The following is a 20,630-nucleotide window of genomic DNA, read 5'->3' on the forward strand; positions in this document are numbered from 1 at the left end:
GCCATCCCACTAAACCAGCAAACATCTATACCATTTTTCTCAGACAGTTTTTTGAAATGTGTAACTAGGCATAGCTGTCTTGGTATATCAGAGGTATAGTCATTGGTACCAGTTTATGTAGAGGTGCCTCAGGATACATTTGGTATCCCCCACACTCCACAGATTGGTGCTCATGTGCCATCAGCATGAGGGTCTCATGTGCACTTGAGAAGAATGTATATTTTGTAGCTTTGGGGTAAAATGGCCTTCTGATCTAGTGAGTTGTTTATGATTGCTGTTTTTTTGCTGATTTTTTTTGTCTAGAGGATTTATCCAGTGATGTCAATGGGGTATTGAAATCCCCTACCATGTTTGTATTACTGCCGATCTCTCCCTTGATATCTTCCAGAAGTGGTTTTTTTGTTGTTTGTTTGTTTTTGGTTTTTGTATTTGGGTGCTCCTGCATTGGGTGCATATGTGTTTACCAGAGATATATCCTCTTGTTGTAGTCGATCCCTTTAGTGTTATGATGTGGCTTTCCTTATCTTTTGTTATGTCCTTCATTTTGAGGTCTAGTGTGTTAGATATAAGTATTGCTAACCCAGTTTTTTTTTTCCATTTTCATTTGCCTGAATAATATTTTTCCGTGTCTTCTCTTTCAGTCTGTGTGAGTCCCTTGTTCTGAGGTGGGTCTCTTGTAGACAGTATATATTTGGGTCATGTTTTCTTATCCATTCAGCCACTCTATGTCTTTTGATTGGAACATTTAATCCATTTATGTTTAAGGTTATTATTGATAGGTACTTGTTTGTAGCCATTTTTATTCGTTTTTTAATTTTTTTCTTTATTGATTAAGGTATTACATATGTGTCCTTATACCCCCATTGTCCCTCACCCTCCACTCATGCCCTCACTCCCCTGGTGTCTGTGTCCATTGGTTAGGCTTATGTGCATGCATTCAAGTCCTTTGGTTGATCTCTCCTTCTTATTCACACCCTCCCCTACCTTCCCTCTGAGGTTTGATGGTCCGATCCATGCTTCTCTGTCTCTGGATCTGTTTTTGTTCATCAGTTTATGTTGTTCATTACTTTCCATAAATGAATGAGATCATGTGATATTTATCGTTCTCTGACTGGCTTATTTCGCTTAGTATAATGCTCTCCAGTTCCATCCATGCTATTGTAGTTGGTAAGAATTCCTTCCTTTTTACTGCAGCATAGTATTCCGTTGTGTAGATGTACCATAGTTTTTAACCCACTCATCCGCTGATGGACACTTAGGCCATTTCCAAATCTTATCTACGGTAAATTGTGCTGCTATGAACATAGGGGTGCATATATCCTTTCTGATTCGTGTTTCTAGTTTCTTGGGATATATTCCTAGAAGTGGGATGACTGGGTCAAATGGGAGTTCCATTTTTAGTTTTTTGAGGAAACTCCATACTGTTTTCCACAGTGGCTGCACCAGTCTGCATTCCCACCAGCAGTGCACGAGGGTTCCTTTTTGTACACATCCTCACCAGCACTAGTCGTTTGTTGATTTGTTGATGATAGACATTCTGACAGGTATGAGATGGTACCGCATTGTCGTTTTTATTTGCACCTCTCGGATGATTAGTGACTTTGAGCAGGTTTTCATATCTCTTAGCCTTCCTTCTGTCTTCTTTTGAAAAGTATCTATTTAGGTCCATTGCCCATTTTTTGATTGGGTTGTTTATCTTCCTTTTGTTAAGTTGTATGAGTTCCCTGTAAATGTTGGAGATTAAACCCTTTATCGGTGATAACATTGGCAAATATGTTCTCCCATGCAGTGGGTTTTCTTGTTGTTTTGTTGATGGTTTCTTTTTCTGTACAAAAGCTTTTTATTTTGATGTAGACCCATTTGTTTATTTTCTTTTTAGTTTCCATTACCCTAGGAGCTGTATTGGTGAAGAAATTGCTTTGGCATATGTCTGAGATTTTGCTGCCTTTGGATTCCTCTAATATTTTTATGGTTTCCCATCTTATGTTTAAGTCCTTGATCCATTTTGAGTTTATTTTTGTGTATGGTGTAAGTTGGTGGTCTAGTTTCATTTTTTTTTGCATGTACCTGCCCAATTTTCCCAACAATATTAAAGAGACTGTCTTGACTCCATTGTATGTTCTTGCCTCCTTTGTCAAATAGTAATTGAACTTAGTGGATTGGGTTGATTTCTGGGTTCTCTATTCTATTCCATTGATCTATATGTCTGTTCTTGTGCCAATAGCAGGCAGTTTTGAGAACAGTGGCTTTGTAATACAGCTTGATATCTGGTATTGAGATCCCACCTACTTTGTTCTTCTTTCTCAGCATTGCTGCAGCTATTCAGTGTATTTTTTTTTTATTCCAGATAAATTTTGGAGTGTTCGTTCTTGGTCTGTGAAGCACGCCATTGGTATTTTAATGAGGAGAGCATTGAATCTATAGATTGCTTTGGGTAGTATGGGTATTTTAATGATGTTTATTCTACCAATCCATGAACACGGTATGTTCTTCCATCTGTTTATGTCTTCCTCTATCTCTTTTTTCATTGTCGTGTAGTTTTCCGGATACAGGCTTTTACCTCCTTAGTTAAGTTTATTCCTAGGTTTCTTAATTTTTTTGGTGCGATGGTAAATGGGATTGTTGTTTTAGTCTCTCTGTAAGTTCACTATTGGTGTATAGAAATGCTATAGATTTCTTGGTGTTAATTTTGTATCCTGCTACATTGCCTAATTCATTTTTTAAGTCTAATAATTTTTGATGGAGTCTTAGTGTTTTCTATGTACAGTATCATGTCATCTGCAAATAATGACAGTTTTATGTCTTCTTTTCTAATTTGGATGCCTTTTATTTCTTCTTCTTGTCTAATTGCAATGGCTAGCACTTCTAGAACTATATTGAACAGGAATGGTGAAAGTGGGCATCCCTGTCTCATTCCTGTTCTTAGGTGAAATGGTTTTAGTTTTTTCCCATTGAGTATGATGTTGGCTGTAGGTTTGTGGTATAAGGCTTTTATTATGTTGAGGCATGATCCCTCTATTCCCATTTTGCTGAGGGTTTTTATCAAGAAAGGGTGTTGGATTTTGTCAAATGCTTTTTCTGCATCAATTAATATGGCTTTGTGACTTTTATCTCTCAATTTGTTTACGTGAAGTAGCACGTTTATTGATTTGCTGAGACTGTACCGTCCTTGCATCCCTGGAATAAATCCTACTTGGTCATGCTGTATGAACTTTCTGATGTACTGCTGGATCCAATTTGCTAGAATTTTGTTGAGGATTTTGGCATCTATGTTCATGAGGGATATTGGCTGTAATTCTCTTTCATTGTGTTGTCTTTATCTGGTTTTGGTATTCGAGTAATGATGGTTTCATAGAATGAGCTTGGAAGTGTTCCTTCCTCTTGAATTTTTTTGAATAGTCTGAGGAGGATAGGTTTTAGTTCTTCCTTGAATGTTTGGTAAAACTGCCCTGTGAAGCCGTCTGGCTCCGTTCGGGCTTTTGTTTGCTGGAAGCTTTTTGATTACTGCTTCAAATTCTTCCATAGTTACCAGCTTATTGAGATTTTTAGATTCTTCCTGATTGAGTTTTAGAAGGTTGTGTTTTTCTAGGAATATATCCATTTCCTCCAGGTTGTCTAATTTTTTGGAATAGAGTTGTTCATAATATTTTTAAACAATCCTTTGTATTTATGAGGGGTCTGTTGTTATTTTACCTCTTTCATTTCTGATTTTGTTTATTTGGGTCCTTTCTCTTTGCTTCTTGGTGAGCCTGGCTAGAGGTTCATCAATCTTGTTTATCCTTTCAAAGAACCAACTCTTGGTTTCATTGACCTTTTGTATTATTTTTTGGTCTCTATGTCATTATTTCTGCTCTGACCTTTATGATCTCCTTCCTCTGCTCACTGTGGGTTTTTCTTGTTGCCCTCTTTCTAATGTTTTAAGTTGTAGAGTTAGATGATTTACTACCATTTTTTCTTTCTTTTTTCTTTTTGAGTTAGGCCTATAGAGCTATAAACTTCCCTCTCAGGACTGCTTTCATTGAGTCCCGCAAATTTTGGATTGTTGTGTTTTCATTGTAATTCGTTTCCTGGGTATGTTTCATTTCTATCTTTGATCTCTTTGGTAACCCAAACATTGTTTAATAGCATGTTATTCAGTTTCCAAGTGTTTGTTGTTGTTTTTTCACTGTAGTTTATTTTTAATATTATGCCATTGTGGGCTGAGAAGATGCTTGATATGATTTCAATCTTCTTGAATTTGGAGAGACTTTGCCTGTGACCTAATATGTGGTCTGTCTTTGAAAATGTCACATGTGCACTTGAAAAGAACATATATTTCGTGGCTTTGGGGTGAAATGTTCTGATGATGTTAATTAAGTTCATCTGATCTAGTGAGTCATTTAGAATTGCTGTATCTTTGCTGATTTTTTGTCTAGTGGATTTATCTAGTGATGTCAGTGGGATATTGAAGTCTCGTACCATAATTGCATTGTTTTTTATTTCTCTCTTCATATCTTCCAGGAATTTTTTTTTTTAATGTATTTGGGTGCTCCTGCATTGGGTGCATATATGTTTATCAGGGTTATATCCTCTTGTTATAACGATCCATTTAGCATTATGAAGTGGCCTTCCTTATCTCTTGTTATGGCCTTCACTTTGAGGTCTATTTTGTCAGATATAAGTATTGCTACCCCAGCTTTTTATTTATTTTTTTTCATTTCTATTCACCTGAACAATTTTTTTTTCCATCCCTTCACTATCCGTCTGTCTGAGTTCATTGTTCTGAGGTGGGTCTCTTGTAGGCAGCATATATTTGGGTCATGTTTTTTTATCCATTCAGACACTCTGTGTCTTTTGATTGGAGCATTTAGTTCGTATATGTTTAAAGTTATTATTGATAGGTACTTGTTTGTAGCCATTTTTATTTTTTGTGCCTGTGTTCCTTCTTCCCTTTTTAAAATATCTTTATTAATTAAGGCATTACATGTGTCCTTATTCCCCCATTAACCCCCCCAACCCCCTCATTCATGCCCTTACTCCCCTGGTGTCTGTGTTCATTGGTTAGGCTTATATCCATGCATACAAGTCCTTTGGTTGATCTCTCCCCCTTACCCCCAACCTCCCCTACCTTCCCTTAAGTTTGACGTTCTGATCCATGTTTCTTTGTATCTGGATCTGTTTTTGTTCATCAGTTTATGTTATTCATTACTTTCCATAAATCAGTGAGATGATGTGATATTTATCGTTCTCTGCCTGGCTTATTTCACTTAGCATAATGATCTCCATGTCCATCCATGCTGTTGCAAATGGTAATAATTCCTTCTTTTTTACTGCAGCGTAGTATTCCATTGTGTAGATATACCACAGTTTTTTAATCCACTCATCTGCTGATGGACACTTAGGCCGTTTCCAAATCTTAGCTATGGTGAATTGTGCTGCTATGAACATAGGGGTGCATATATCCTTTCTGATTTGTGTTTCTAGTTTCTTGGGATATATTCCTAGAAGTGGGATGACTGGGTCAAATGGGAGTTCCATTTTTAGTTTTTGAGGAAACTCCATACTGTTCTTCACAGTGGCTGCACCAGTCTGCATTCCCACCAGAAGTGCACGAGGGTTCCTTTTTGTCCGCATCCTCGCCAGCACTTGTCGTTTGTTGATGTGTTGATGATAGACATTCTGACAGGTGTGAGATGGTACCACATTGTCGTTTTTATTTGCACCTCTCGGATGATTAGTGACTTTGAACAAGTTTACATATGTCTCTTGCCATTCCTTCTGTCTTCTTTTGAAAAGTATCTATTTAGGTCCATTGCCTATTTTTTGATTGGGTTGTTATCTTCCTTTTGTTAAGTTGTATGAGTTCCCTGTAAATGTTGGATATTAAACCTTTCATCCGTGATAACATTGGCAAATATGTTTTCCCATGCAGTGGGCTTTCTTGTTGTTTTGTTGATCGTTTCCTTTGCTATGCGAAAGCTTTTTATTTTGATGCAATCCCATTTTTTTATTTTCTCTTTAGTTTCCATTGCCCTAAGAGCAGTATCAGTGAAGAAATTGCTTTGGCATATGTCTGAGATTTTGCTGTCTGTCAATTCCTTTAGTATTTTTATGGTTTCCCATCTTATGTTTAAGTCCTTGATCCATTTTGAGTTTATTTTTGTGTATGGTGTAAGTTTGTAGTCTAGTTTCATTTTTTTTGCATGTATCTGTCCAATTTTTTCAACACCATTTATTGAAAAGACTCTCTTGACTCTATTGTATGTTCATGCCTCCTTTGTCAAATATTAATTGAGCCTATTGGTTTGGGTCGATTTCTGGATTCTCTTCTATTCCATTGATCTATATGTCTGTTCTTGTGCCAGTACCAGGCAGTTTTGAGAATAGTGGCTTTGTAATACAGCTTGATATCTGGTATTGAGATCTCACCTACTTTGTTCTTCTTTCTCAGGATGGCTGCAGTTATTTGGGGTCTTTTTTTTTTTCCAGATGAATTTTTGGAAAGTTCGTTCCAGATCTGTGAAATATGCCGTTGGTATTTTAATGGGGAGTGCACTGAATTTATAGATTGCTTTGGTGTTTTCTCCCTATATATATATATTTTTTTCCTTTTTCTTCCTTTTTCTTCTTTTTCTTTTCTCTCATACCATTTTTTTCTCTCTTCAATATCATTTGTGCTCTTCTCTCTCCCCTAATTCTCTTTTCTCTGGTGGTCACTTACATTGGGTTATCGGTATGATGAATACATTCATGTTTTGCTCCCTTTGTGTCATGTCTTGTCGAGGTGAATTTTATCCTGTTTGGCCAATGTGGTAGAGATTGAGCCACATAACCAGACACCCAGAGAGGAGACTCCATCCATGAATGTGTCAATAACACTTCAGACGCAACTACAGAGGCAGAAAGAAGGTGGCAGTGAGGGAGAGAGCATGGGGGAGAGAGGGTATAGTATGGACATTTTGATAATGTTGATTCTACCAATCCATGAACACAGTATATTCTTCCATCTGTTTATGTCTTCCTCTATCTCTTTTTTCAGTGTCCTGTAGTTTTCCACATATAGGTCTTTTATCTCCTTAGTTAAATTTATTCCTCGGTATCTTAATTTTTTGGTGCATTGGTAAATGGGATTGATTTTTTAGTCTCTCTTTCTGTAAGTTCATTATTGGTGTATAGAAATGCCATAGATTTCTTTGCATTAATTTAGTATCCTGCTACATTGCCGAATTCATTTATTAAGTCTAATAATTTTTTGATAGAGTCTTAAGGTTTTCTATGTACAGTATCATGTCATCTGCAAATAAGGACAGTTTTACTTCTTCTTTTCCAATTTGGATGCATTTTATTTCTTCTTCTTGTCTGATATCAATGGCTAGCACTTCCTACACTATGTCAAACAGGAGTGGTGATAGTGGGCATCCCTGTCTTGTTCCTGTTCTTAGGGGAAATGGTTTTAGTTTTTGTCCATTGAGTATGATGTTGGCTGTGGGTTTGTCATATATGGCTTTTATTATGTTGAGGTATGATCCTTCTATTCCCACTTTGCTGGGAGTTTTTATCAAGAAAGGGTGTTGGATTTTGTCAAATGCTTTTTCTGCATCAATTGATATGATTATATGATTTTTATCTCTCAATTTGTTTATGTGATGTATCACGTTTATTGATTTGCGAATATTGTTCCATCCTTGCATTCCCGGGATAAATCCTACTTGGTCCTGGTGTATGATCTTTCTGATGTACTGCTGGATCCTATTTGCTAGAATTTTGTTGAGGATTTTGGCATCTATGTTCATGAGAGATATTGGCCTGTAATTCTCTTTCATTGTGTTATCTTTATCTGTTTTTGGTATTAGGGTGATGCTGGCTTCATAGAATGAGCTAGGAAGTGTTCCTTCCTCTTGAATTTTCTGGAATAGTCTGAGGAGGATAGGTTTTAGTTCTTCCTTGAATGTTTGGTAAAACTGCCCTGTGAAGCCGCCTGGCCCTGGGCTTTTGTTTGCTGGAAGCTTTTTGATGACTGCTTTAATTTCTTCCATAGTTATCAGCCTATTGAGATTTTTAGAATCTTCCTGATTGAGTTTTGGAAGGTTGTATTTTTCTAGGAATAAGTCCATTTCCCCCAGGTTGTCTAGTTTGTTAGAATTGAGTTGTTCATAGTATTTTTTAACAATGCTTTGTATTTCTTTGGGGTCTGTTGTTATTTCGCCTCTTTCATTTCTGATTTTGTTTATTTGTGTCCTCTTTCTTCGCTTCTTGGTGAGCCTGCTAGAGGTTTGTCAATCTTGTTTATCCTTTCAAATAACCAGCTCTTGGTTTCATTGATCTTTTTTATTTTTTTGTTCTCTATGTCATTAATTTCTGCTCTGATCTTTATTATTTCCTCCCTTCTGCTCACTGTGAGCTTTTCTTGTTGCTCTCTTTCTAATTCTTTGAGTTGTAGAGTTAGATGATTGATTACCATTTTTTCTTCTTTTTTTGAGGTAGGCCTGTAGAGCTATAAACTTCCCTCTCAGGACTGCTTTCATTGTGTCCCATAGCATTTGCTTTGTTGTGTTTTTATTGTCATTAGTCTCCAGGATGTTTTTAATTTTTTCTTTGATCTCATTGGTAACCCAATCATTGTTTAATAGCATGCTATTCAGCTTTCACATGTTTGAATTTTTTGGAATGTTTTTATTATTGTTTATTTTTAATATTATGCTATTGTGGTCTGAGATAATGCTTGATATGATTTCAATCTTCTTGAATTTGGAGAGACTTTGCTTGTGACCCAATATGTGGTCTGTCTTTGAAAATGTTCCATGTGCACTTGAAAAGAACGTATATTCCATGGCTTTGGGGTGAAATGCTCTGAAGATGTCAATTAGGTCCATCTGATCTAGTAAGTCATTTAGAATTTCTGTTTCTTTGCTGATTTTTTTGTATAGAGGATTTATTCAGTGATGTCAGTGGTGTATTAAAGTCCCCTACTATGATTGTATTGTTGTCGATCTCTCCCTTGATATCTTCTTGGAGTTTTTTTATGCATTTGGGTTGTCCTAAATTGGGCGCATACATGTTTACAAGGGTTATATCCTCTTGTTGTATCGATCCCTTTATTATTATGAAGTGGCCTTCCTTATCTCTTGTTATGGCCTTCACTTTGAGTCTATTTTGTCAGATATAAGTACTGCTACCCCAGCTTTTTTTTTTTTCATTTCCATTTGCCTGAAAGATGTTTTTCCATTCCTTCACTTTCAGTCTGTGTGAATCCCTTTTTCTGAGGTGGGTCTCTTGTAAATAGCATATATATGGGTCATTTTTTTTTATCCATTCAGCCACTCTATGTCTTTTGATTGAAGCATTTAGTCCATTTACATTTAAAACTATTATTGAAAGGTACTTGTTTGTAGCCATTTTTATGTTTTGTGCCTTTGTTCCTTCTTACCTTTTTATTTCTTCTTTTTACACCAGTCCCTTTAGCATTTCTTGCATTGCTGGCTTGGTAGTGATAAACTCCCTTAGCCTTTTTTTTTTTTTTTTCCTTTTGTCTGTGAAGCTCCTTATTTCCCCTTCATTTTTGAATGATATCCTTGCTGGATAGAGTATTCTTGGATTCAGTCCCTTTCTTTGTATCACTTTGTAAATTTCCTTCCATTCTTTTCTGGCCTGGTATGTTTCTGTTGAGAAATCACTTGATAGTCTAATGGGAGATTCCTTGTACGTAACTTTCTGTCTCTCTGTTGCAGCCTTTAAGATTCTCTCTTTGTCCTGAATATTTGCCATCATAATTATGATGTGTCTTGATTTGGATCTTTTTGGGTGCGTCTTGTTTAGGACTCTCTGTGCTTGTGTTACTTTTTTCTTCCCCACATCAGGGAAGTTTTCTGACATTATTTATTCAAAAAGGTTTTCTAACCCTTGTTCCTCTTCTTGTCATTCTGGCACCCCTATTATTCGTATGTTGCTTCATTTCATGTTGTACCAAAAGTCCCTTAGGTTCTCCTCCTGTCTTTTAATTTTTTTCTCCAATTGCAGTTCAGTTTGGGTGTGTTTTGCTTCACTGTCTTCTAATTCACTAATTCAGTCCTCTGCTCTCCTAGTCTACTGTTGAAACTTTCCATGGTGTTTTTTACTGCAGCTATATCACTCTTTATTTCTTCTTGATTCTTACATAAGCTGTTGATTTTTTCATCCATCTTGTTTATGAACTATATGACCCTTATGCTAAATTGTTTTTCTGACATATTGCATACCTCCATTTCACTTAGCTGCTTTTCTGGTGCTTCCTTCTTTTCTTTCCTTTGGGGGTTTCTTTGTCTACCCATTTTTGCTCTCACCAAAGGATCTAGCTGTCGAGTCGTGCAGGGGCTGCACCTTGGGTGGCAGTGGCTCCTATGGTGGTCGCTGCTCCCTAGGTGGTTGTGGCAGCAGCTGCTCCTCAGTTGTCAGCGGCTCCTCTGGCTGACGGTGGCAGGCTGTTCATGAAGCCGTTGCTCCTCAGATGGTTGTGGGCTGCTCACAAGGCTACTGCTCCTTGGATGGGGGCAGATTGTGTGTGGCTGCTGCTCCTTGGATGGGGGTGGGCAGCTCATGTGGCTGCTGCTCCTCGGATTGGGGTGGGCTGCTCATTCGGCTGCTGCTTCTTGGACAGAGCCAGGCTGCTCACGGGGCTGCTGCTCCTCGGATGGGGGTGGGCTGCATATGGGGGCTGCTGGTCCTCGGATGGGGTGGGCTGTTTGTGAGGCTACTGCTCCTTGGACAGGAGCAGGTTGCTCGCAAGGCTGCTGCTTCTCATTCGTGTGCAGGCTGCTTGTGTGGCTGCAACTCCACAGATGGGGTATAGTTGCTCATGGTGATGCTGCTTCTCGGATAGGGGCGGATTGCTCGCATGGCTGCTGCTCCTCAGACGGGGGTGGGCTCTTTGTGAGACTGGTGCTCCTTGGACAGGGGTTAGCTGCATGCAAGGCTGCTGCTCCTTGGATGGGATGGGGCTGCTTGCAAAGCTGCTGCTGTTCAGATGGGGGTGGGCTGATCGTGGGGCTGCTGCTCCTCAGACAGATGCAGGCTGAGTGGGGCTGCTACTCTTTGGACGTGGGTGGGCTGCACGTGTGGCTGCTGCTACTTGGGTGGGGGTGGGCTGCTCCTCAGATCAGGGAAGGCTGCTCATGGGGTTGCTGCTCCTTGGATGGGTGCCGGTTGTGTGCAGCTGTTGCTCATTGGACGGGGGCAGGCTGCTTGCTCAGCTGCTGCTCCTTGGACGGGGCAGGCTGCTTGCATGGCTTCTGCTCCTCTGATGGGTGCGGGCTGCCTCTGGCTACTGCTCCTTGGACAGGGGCAGGCTGCTCATGTGGCTGCTGCTCCTCAGATGGGGGCAGGCTGCTGCTCCTCAGATGGGGGGTGGGCTACTCACACAGCTGCTGTTCCTTAGATGGGGGCAGACCATTTGAGGCTGCTGCTCCTGGGCCTGGGGTGGGCTGCTTGTGGGGCTGCTGCTCCTTGGATGGAAGTGGGATGCTCATGTGGCTCCTGTTCACATTATTGCAGTGCCCTGGGCTAAAGCATTGGGCCCTTCAGAGAGTAGTGTGCTTTGGAACTCACAGGAGACTGCACCCGGGGTTGCTGGAGTCTCAGTGACCGTGGGACCACAGCTGAGGCAGCAGGTCCCTGGTGGGGGTGGCTGTAGACTCCTGGGTGTTATCTTAGGGCACCCTGGCTGGTGGTGTGGCTGGGCTCCCAGTACCAGCAACTCTCCCCTTCAAAATGGCAAGGGCTCTGCGGAAGACCTGGCCGCTCTGGGACTGTTTGCAACGGTAGTAGAGGCTGCCTGGTTAGGCGAGCCTGGTTAGCCTGCCCCGGAAGGTCCTATGGGATCTAACTGTGCCTCACTCACACACACACACACACACCACACGACCACACACTACTCTTTTTGCTCCCTCATGCTCTCTCCCTCACTGCCACCTTCTTCCTGCCTCTGTAGTTGCGTCTGAAGTGTTATTGACACATTCATGGATGGAGTCTCCTCTCTGGGTGTCTGGTTATGTGGCTCAATCTCTATCACATTGGCCAAACAGGATAAAATTCACCTCGACAAGACATGACACAAAGGGAGCAAAACATGAATGTATTCATCATACCGATAACCCAATGTAAGTGACCACCAGAGAAAAGAGAATTAGGGGAGAGAGAAGAGCACAAATGATATTGAAGAGAGAAAAAAAATGGTATGAGAGAAAAGAAAAAGAAGAAAAAGGAAGAAAAAGAAAAAATATATATATGGGGAGAAAACACCAGAGAACAAACAGATAAACCAAAACATACAAACATCAAATTCCCAGTAAAGAGGGTGGGGGCAGAATCTTATATACAGAAAGTAAGGTTAAGAATTGGATGAATATGCAGAGGACCTCACTTCAGTATAGAGGAAGTAGAAAGAGGATGAGTGGATAAGAAAGAGAAAGAGAAGAAAAAAATAATAAAAATTTTAAAATAATTGATTAAAAATAGGATAAAAAGGAAAATAAATTAGAATGATGAAAAAATAATGTGAAAAGAAATAGTAAATAAACAAATAAAGAAAGGAAAATAAAGAAAAAAAGAGATAAAATAATAATAAAATAAAAATGAAAAAAGTGAAGTGTCATTCCTTTGGCTGGTTTAAGATCCCACTCTTTTGTACGGTCTGTGGCTTCTCAGTTTCCTGTTGCTGGGACTGAAGGCCTCTCTTTGTGCCAGTCCCTGTGGACTCTCATGGACTATTCAAATTTTTTTTTGTATCCTTTGTGCCACTCAGTGTGTAGTCTGGGTGTGGCTGTATTGGTTGCCTGGAGACTGGAGGGAGGGGCTATCTCTTCTGGAGAAAATGGCTGCCTTGGTCCCGCATGTCTGGTATGACTCAGCGTCAGATTTGTGGTAACCACTCCCAGACCCTCTCCTCACCTCAGCCTCTCCCCAGACTCCACAAGTCTTCACCTCCACCTGCACCTCAGCCACGGTGAGTGTCCCTATCCAAAAGGTCCTATGAACTAAGTTCAGTGAAGAAAAGCAAAGACCAAAAAGAGGGGAAAGAGCTGCACCACTGTGAACCCCTCTCCTCCTGGCACGGCGCGGCCTGGGCAGCCATCCAGAATGCCCCCTCTGGGATCAGTGTCTTGTGACTGTGGACCCATTCTAGAATCCTCTGCCACCAGCAGTCCTGCAGATGCTATGCCTGTCCCCAGGGACATGGCCTCGGTGCCGTGAGGTTTCCCTCTGACCCTCTGGGCTCGGAGGTCTCGCACTTCTCTCTAGCCCAGATCCCTGATTTTACCATTCTCCAGGTGTCCTCTGCCCTTCCCGGCTGCAAACTGTCTCACCAGCTGTGTCTACTTTGCCAATTTGGGGTGGATGTTATTCGATTTAGTTGCTCATTCTATCTGCTCTGGGACAAGGATTGGGACATGTCCGTCTATTCTGCCGCCATTTTGTCTCTCCCACTTTATTCTTTATGCATGTGTTTCTTCTTTGCTTTCTATTTCTATTTTTTTATACCAGTCCCTGTAGCATTTCTTGCATTGCTGGGTTGGTAGTGATAAACCCTCTTATCCTTTTTTTGTTTGTGAAGCTCCTCATTTCCCCTTCAATTTTGAGCGATAGTCTTGCTGGATAGAGTATTCTTAGATTCAGTCCCTTGCTTTGCATCACCTTGTATACTCCATTGCATTATCTTCTGGCCTGATGTGTTTCTGTTGAGAAATCATTTGATAATATAATGAGAGGTACCTTATAGGTAACTCTCTGTGTCTCTCTTGCAGCATTTAAGATTCTCTCTTTGTTGTTAATGTTTGCCATTGTAATTGTGATGTTTTTTGGTGTGGGTCTTTTTGGGTTCATCTTGTTTGGGACTCTCTGTGACTCTTTTCTTCCCCAAATCAGGGAAGTTTCTGTCATTATTTCTTCAAATAAGTTTTGTAAACCTTGCTCCTCTTCTTGTCCTTCTGACACCCCTATTATATGGAAGTTACATCTTCTTATGTTTTCCCAAAGCTGTCTTGGGCTCTCCTTCTAGGCTTCCTAATTTTTTTTTCTCTAATTGCTGTTCAGATTGTGTGTGTGTGTTTTTTCTGCCCTGCCTTCTCACTCACTAATTCGGTCCTCCACTTCTGGTCTACTGTTAAAACCTTACATTGTGTTTTTTGTTGTAGCTATATCATTTTTATTTCTTCTCGATTCTTATGTAAGTTGTTGATTTTCTCATCTATCCAGTTTATGAACTGTATGACCCTTACTCTAAATTATTTTTCTGAAATACTGCATGTCTCCATTTCATTTAGTTCCTTTCCTGGCAATTCAGCCTTTCTTTCCTTGCGGGAGGGGGTGGGGTGGGTGTTTTTTTGTCTCTCCATTTTTGCTGTCTCTTTCTGGCCCTGGGTACCTTGCTTGGAGTTTAAGAGGTTGAAGACCCTATCAGGGCAATGGTCTGGAAATCATTAGCCCAGTGGCTGGGACTGCCTTAAGTCTCATACCTTTATTGTCTAGGCTCTGAGTTGTATCCCATTCTCCTTCACATCTGGACCCTCAGTTGTCTGCTTCAGATGCTCTGGGTGGTGGAAGCGTGTGAACAGTTTCTCTGGTGTGTGATTCCCAGTGAGGACCCAGAGACCTCTGGCATGCAATTCACCATGTGGCCCTGGCATCCATAGCAGGGTGGCACTCTAGGTCCCTCTGGCAGTGCTGTTGCAGCGAGGTCCTCTGGCACCTGGCTGGGCACACCAGTTTGCTCTGGGTCACCCTGGCAGCGCTGTTCTGTGGTCTAGAGTGAGGCATGTGCTGGGTTGCTCTGGGTAGGCCCTACAGGACTGTCCCAGGGGCCGGGAGAAAGCAGGTGTGGGTTTCTCTGGGTCCCACAATCAGAGCTACCCTGTGGACCTAAGTGAGGCATGCACTGGGTTGCTGTGGGTCGCACCTACCAGGCTGAGGTGAAGTGGGCATGCATTGCCCAGGTCACCCCATCAGGGATGTCCAGGGGGCTGGGATGAAACAGGCACCAGTTGTTCTGGGTCACACAGGTTGCTCTGGGTCACACAGTCCCTGCTCTCCTGTGGCCTGGAGTGGGGCATGCTCTGGGTTGCTATGGGTTTCCCTGGCAGAAGGTCCTGGGGCTTGGCGTTGAGCAGGTGCTGGGTGGCTCTGGGTCAGGCTAACAGCACAGTTCTGGGGTTCGGGGCATGAGTGGGCCACAGGATTACCCCTGGCTTGCACTTACTGTGAGGTCTTGGAGCTGGATCTTAGGATGCTGGGTCCCTGCAGGCTGGTGAGGAGGCCTGGTGTAGGAGCTCACTCTGTCAGTGCATGCTCCCTGCAGACCTCTGGGAGCCTGCCGGTCAGTACTGCACTACTCACTGCCTGGGCACAGTGGTGGTTCCATGCATGTTATGGCTGGCAGGCGGCATTCTCTAGGCATCTTCTGCCCTTCCTTGACAATTGTCTCCTCAGCTGTGTCTAATTTGTTAATTCAGGGTGGATGTTCTCCGATTTAGTTGCTTTTTCAGCCTGGTCCTAAGAGGAGGTGGACAACACTGCTGCCTATTCGGCAACCATTTTCTATTCTCCTCATCATTATTTTTGAGGAAGATAATATGTTAAAATAAGTAAAATAAAAGTATAATAGTAATTAACCTCTTTCTGATAGCTACCATGGTTTGGGAGAGAATGATTTTTCTATTGTCTAGTGAGACTGGATTTTACCCAGGAATCTCAGAGTAGCCAGGTTAAACTTGTTTTCTTTCAAACTGGCAAGAAGATAAGATAAAGGAGAAATAATCATGGTACTTTTTTGCTCAGACCTCAGATATGCTCTCAAAGGGGCTTTCTTTCTAATCTCTTGGGTCATGCAACTCAACATGTTCTTTCTCTTTAGCCATGTACCCAAAACCACTTGCAGCACAAATGTTCTTTTTTTAAAAAAATATATTTTATTGAGTTTTTACAGAGAGGAAGGGAGAGGGATAGAGAGTTAGAAACATCGATGGGAGAGAAGCATCGATCAGCTGCCTCCTGCACACCCCCCCCCCCCCCACTGGGGATGTGCCCGCAGCCAAGGTACATGCCCTTGACCGGAATCGAACCTGGGACTTTTCAGTCCACAGGCTGACGCTCTATCCACTGAGCCAAACCGGTTTCGGCAGCACAAATGTTCTTAAACAGCATTCTCACGGCACGTGGGGATGGATATGAGCAATCACCTGTTTCTCTGTCTCTCTTTTTCTCCGTCTCTCTGGATTTTCCTGGGTTGTATTCTCTGCATTATCTATCCTCCCAAACAAATATCTGTATATATATATAACAGTTTCCATTTACTGAATAAAGCAATAAATCAGAATATCTTTTATTTAAGGAAAGAAAACAAAACTTATTGGGAGCAGATGCATTGGTAACTCTTCTCTTTAACCCAAGAGGAGTAACATCATCTTGTGAGGTAGACTTTTCCATTTTGTAAAGTAGGGCCTCCTTTTCAAGGTTCAGAAACTGTGACTTTGTGGCATACTCAAGGTCCCTAAACATGGAGTGTTCCAGCGCTCACTTGAAGGATCCAGAGCTAACCTGAACCCCAACCTCTCTGAGGCTCAGTGTTCAGTGACTTCAGGAACACTGGGCATGGATTGTATTGCTTCCTGCTGATATTTCCATCTTCCTCAATTGTGACTTCATTGTATGTTGCTTTGCAGAAAACTTGCTTTATTTGACGAATGGAATTCCTTGGCTGTTTATGTTTCAATGGATAACACAGTGGTAATTGAAGATATCAGTGAGTCCGCAGTCTGTTTACCTTTCTGGGTTGTGGGTGACGAGGTCCTTCCTCACCATTCAGAAATCAGGGGTGAGAGATAGATATATAGATAGATATGCAGGCAGATAGAGGCACAGACAGAGGCAGAGAGACAGATAGACAGACAGACAGACAGACACACACACACACACACACACACACTCACACTCACACATGCACACTGACTCTGGCCTGCCCCATCAGGGCAACTGAGCTTAGGGGAGCACAGGACCCTGGGTAATCATCCCCTGCACCCCTTTTTTCTCTTTCCTATCAGCTTTACGAAAGGAAGAAAACAATTAGAGGATCTTTGCTGCTCCTCGGTGCGGTACCAGACCTTTTCCTTGCAGGACACCCCAGTGTGGATAATTAAACCACCAACATGTCTTCTGTGGAGACTGTCCCCTAGTCTAGCCCTGTGCTCCCCATCATGGGGTTAGAGAAATCAAAAGATGCAGTCCCTCTCCCAAAGGCCCTTGCAGACTAGTTGAGAAATGAAATTCTCTCAATGAACCCATGATATCTGACAGGAGGTAAGGGAGTGCTCAATTGCAAGAAGGAAGAGAAGTAAGGGCTGGAAGAGTGGTCTGAGCTTCCTATGGGAAGTGGGATGAGCTGGGTCCTGGTGACAGAGACAAAGGCCTTCTAGGCAGGGGGTGTCATGTGAGGTCTCCCTTAGTTTTGACCTTGGCATACCTGTTAGGGTTGGATACCCCTAATTTACCCAGCTCTCTTGTCTTCTGTTTCTAGAAAAAATGTGCCGCATCCTTCCCTTGAGTACTGATACAGACGGTGGGAGTCCCCCCAACTCTCTGAATGCTTCGAACCACAGTAAGGCCACCTCTGCCTGCTGCCCCGCCTGGAAACCCCTGCTGCTCATTGTGCCCCTCCGCCTGGGCATAAACCAAATCAATCCTGTCTATGTTGATGCATTCAAAGTAAGTCGCTCCTTTTCCCGAGCCCATTATTGCCTGCTCATCACATCGCCATGTGAGCACAGAGATCCGTGAGCAGCAGTCCACAAGTGAATTGAGAATCTTACATTCTCTTTCCCTCTAGGAGTGTTTTAAGATGCCACAGTCTTTAGGGGCATTAGGAGGAAAACCAAATAACGCCTATTATTTCATAGGATTCTTAGGTAAGAAAAGAGGAATCACAAGTAAGTCATTATGGGCTAAGGGAGGGTGGGCAGAAAGTTTGCATGGGAGACCAGGCAATTCCAATTAGGGGGCCTAGTCCAGCCTGGAGATGCTGTGGTCTTTGGTCAGCTCTTTCTGTCTCTGGCCTGATCTGTGTAGAGTAATACTTCTGTATGCCTGACATAGAGCAGATCCCCCTTGAATGTCTCCACTTCCTTGACTGTTTATAAGATGATTTCACACTGCTTTCCTACGGGACCACCTCAAGGTCACAACATTGCTTCAGCTCATCTCTATTTTTTCTGTGGGGCACAGGGTGGTAGAGTGTCATTCTTCTGGCCTTGTTGATCTCTGTTTTACTAGGGCTCAGGCATTTAGGCCAGGGGCCATCCTCTTCCTTCCCCGATCTATGCAGCTGGGCCTGCAGGCTCATTGTTCAGAGCCATTACTCAGTGGGAATTAGAAGAGGCAAAGACAGATATCCCTTTTGTGATAATGGGGGCTAAGCTTTAATACCACTAATATGATATGGACCCTAACAAGTAGACTGACATTCCCTGCCTAGGTTGACACCTCTGGAAACCCAACCACCTTATCCACTAGTTGTAACCAGAGACACTTAAGGCCCTTGGCACACAAGGTGAGCTAGTCCAGTGCTTCTCAAATTTTAATATGCATAAGAATCACCTTGAGAGCTTTTTAAAGTACATGTTTGGTAGGTCTGGGGTAGGCCCTGCGATTCTGCATTTCTAATTAGGTAGTGCTGGTGCTGCTGGTATACACACTACACTTTGAGTACCAAGGGCCTAGACACCTGGTTAGTGCTGAAGAGCACCAGGAAGGGAGTGATGTGGTAAGGGAAATTTGGTACAGGACACCTCTCACAAGAGTGGAGTGGTCTGAAACTGGACCTTGAAGAAGATTGCAAGGGACAGCCTTACTTTGGCAAAGGAGAGCCAGAGCAGGTATGGGGGATGGTATGAAGGACATATAGAGGACAGGGTGAGGTGGGCTTGGTCATTCTCCAGCATCTCCTTGGAGATTCAGGGAGGTGATGTGGAGTGAAAACAAACATATCTGTTGTTGTATGCTAGTCTCCCACTTGCTAGCTGTGTGACCACCAGAAGAGAACAACTCTTTCAGTCTCAGGTTCCTCTTAATGGAAAATGGGGCTAACACCTCACTCACCATGTTGTCACATCAGGGTAGAGCACTCAGCAAAGAGTTCGGCATGTAGTATATACTCAATAAAAGGTGGCTCCACCCTGCCTGACCTCAGCATCTCTTTCCTTTTTCTTTCTTTAAGGCTAGTGTTTCTATACAGTTGCCTCAGCTCTCTCTAATGCTGCCATCTATTGGCCAAGCCTAAGAACTACAGCATGATGGAAAATAGGGGGGCTTATATTTTTCTAAGTACAACAACTTAGTTATATAAATTTCAATGTCTCCTGTTTCTAAGTTTTTGGGCTACTGTCAAAGAAATGCTGCAAAAAGCTATTTCTTATTATTTGTGTTTGAGGACAATGTTGACACAGATTGGAATATAATTTTGGAAGGATCTCAGTGAATAGTGTATACAACTCCTGGGCTTCCTGGCTTCCCTTATCCCAACTTGTCCAGACAGAATTTGCCAAGATCGAGCAGCTCTTCTGTTTCCTTAGGCCACTGGGGTGACTTGGTTTAGTTTGACTACTCATGAAAGAGGTGTGGACAATCCTCAGTGCCAAAGATAGAGGTTTACATAGTGCCCACTAACTCTCAAAAATCTTTTGTTTAACCTTCACTCCACAGTCCCCTCAACTCCCCTTTTCTGACTTACCCCCTTAGTGTATTAGTTGTGTGGGGGGGGTCCATATTGGTAGAATGTCTGAAGGGAGGGAACAGATGAGAACTGCCATTTTCTATACAGCTGTTTTATGCCAGAGACTCTGCAAAGAGTTCTCTCCCTCTCTCTCTCTCTCTCTCTCTCTCTCTCTCTCTCTCTCTCTCTCTCTCAGTAGATAGATATGGATATAGACATAGACATAGATATAGGTAGTTATATATAGATGTATAAAAATAGGTAGATAATTATATATAGATGTATAGATATGTAGTTATGTATGGATATAGATAGATGGATATAGTTAGCATAACACCCCTGTGAGATAAAGATTTTTATTTCCATTTACACCTGAAGAAACTAAGATTTAGAGAGGTTGTGTCCTTAAGATCACCCAACTAGAAAGCAGTGAAGCCAGGATTTGATCCCAGTTTTGTCATCCTTGTCTACCATACCACATTGCTTCCCTGGTGCTCTCTTGCCTGATGGGAAGCTGGGAGAAGCTCTTGCTGTGAGAAACTCTGGCAAAGGTGAGACTCTGACTGTCAGATTTTTCCTGCATAGAGGGGAGATATTTATCTCCTAAGCTTTAGTAGGGGTTGCTAAAGAAGATCTGTAGTGTGAACTCTGTGTTTGCAGTTTGTTGAATAGCCTGCCTCTTCTGTTCAGGCCTTGTGAGAGACCTTAGTTTAGTTCCCACATCATTTCTAGGACTTTTTAGATTTTATTTTCTTTCTTTCTTTTTTAATCCTTACCTGAGGAAATTTTTCCATTGATTTTTAGAGAGAGTAGAAGAGAAAAAAGAAAGACAGAGAGAAATATCCATGTGAGAGAAACACTTCGACTGGTTGCCTCCTGCACATGCCCTGATCAGGGCCCTGGCTGGCGAGGAGCCTGCAAC

The 20,630-nt window shown here is 42.0% G+C and overlaps 1 protein-coding gene across 2 annotated transcripts in view; it reads left to right on the forward strand.

Moving 5' to 3' along the window:
* The window catches only part of ATG4A (autophagy related 4A cysteine peptidase), a 78,608-nt gene that overhangs the window by 51,202 nt on the left and 6,776 nt on the right, over positions 1-20,630 (forward strand). For both annotated transcript variants that reach the window (XM_054722984.1, XM_054722935.1), the window contains 3 exons: positions 16,668-16,747; positions 17,519-17,706; positions 17,828-17,906. In XM_054722984.1, coding sequence (XP_054578959.1) covers positions 16,717-16,747; positions 17,519-17,706; positions 17,828-17,906 — 298 coding nt within the window. In that variant the 5' untranslated portion in view covers positions 16,668-16,716. The remainder of the gene's footprint in view (positions 1-16,667; positions 16,748-17,518; positions 17,707-17,827; positions 17,907-20,630) is intronic.

The sequence above is a fragment of the Eptesicus fuscus genome, chromosome 1, assembly GCF_027574615.1.
Source record: "Eptesicus fuscus isolate TK198812 chromosome 1, DD_ASM_mEF_20220401, whole genome shotgun sequence".
In the NCBI taxonomy this organism is placed as follows: Eukaryota; Metazoa; Chordata; class Mammalia; order Chiroptera; family Vespertilionidae; genus Eptesicus; species Eptesicus fuscus.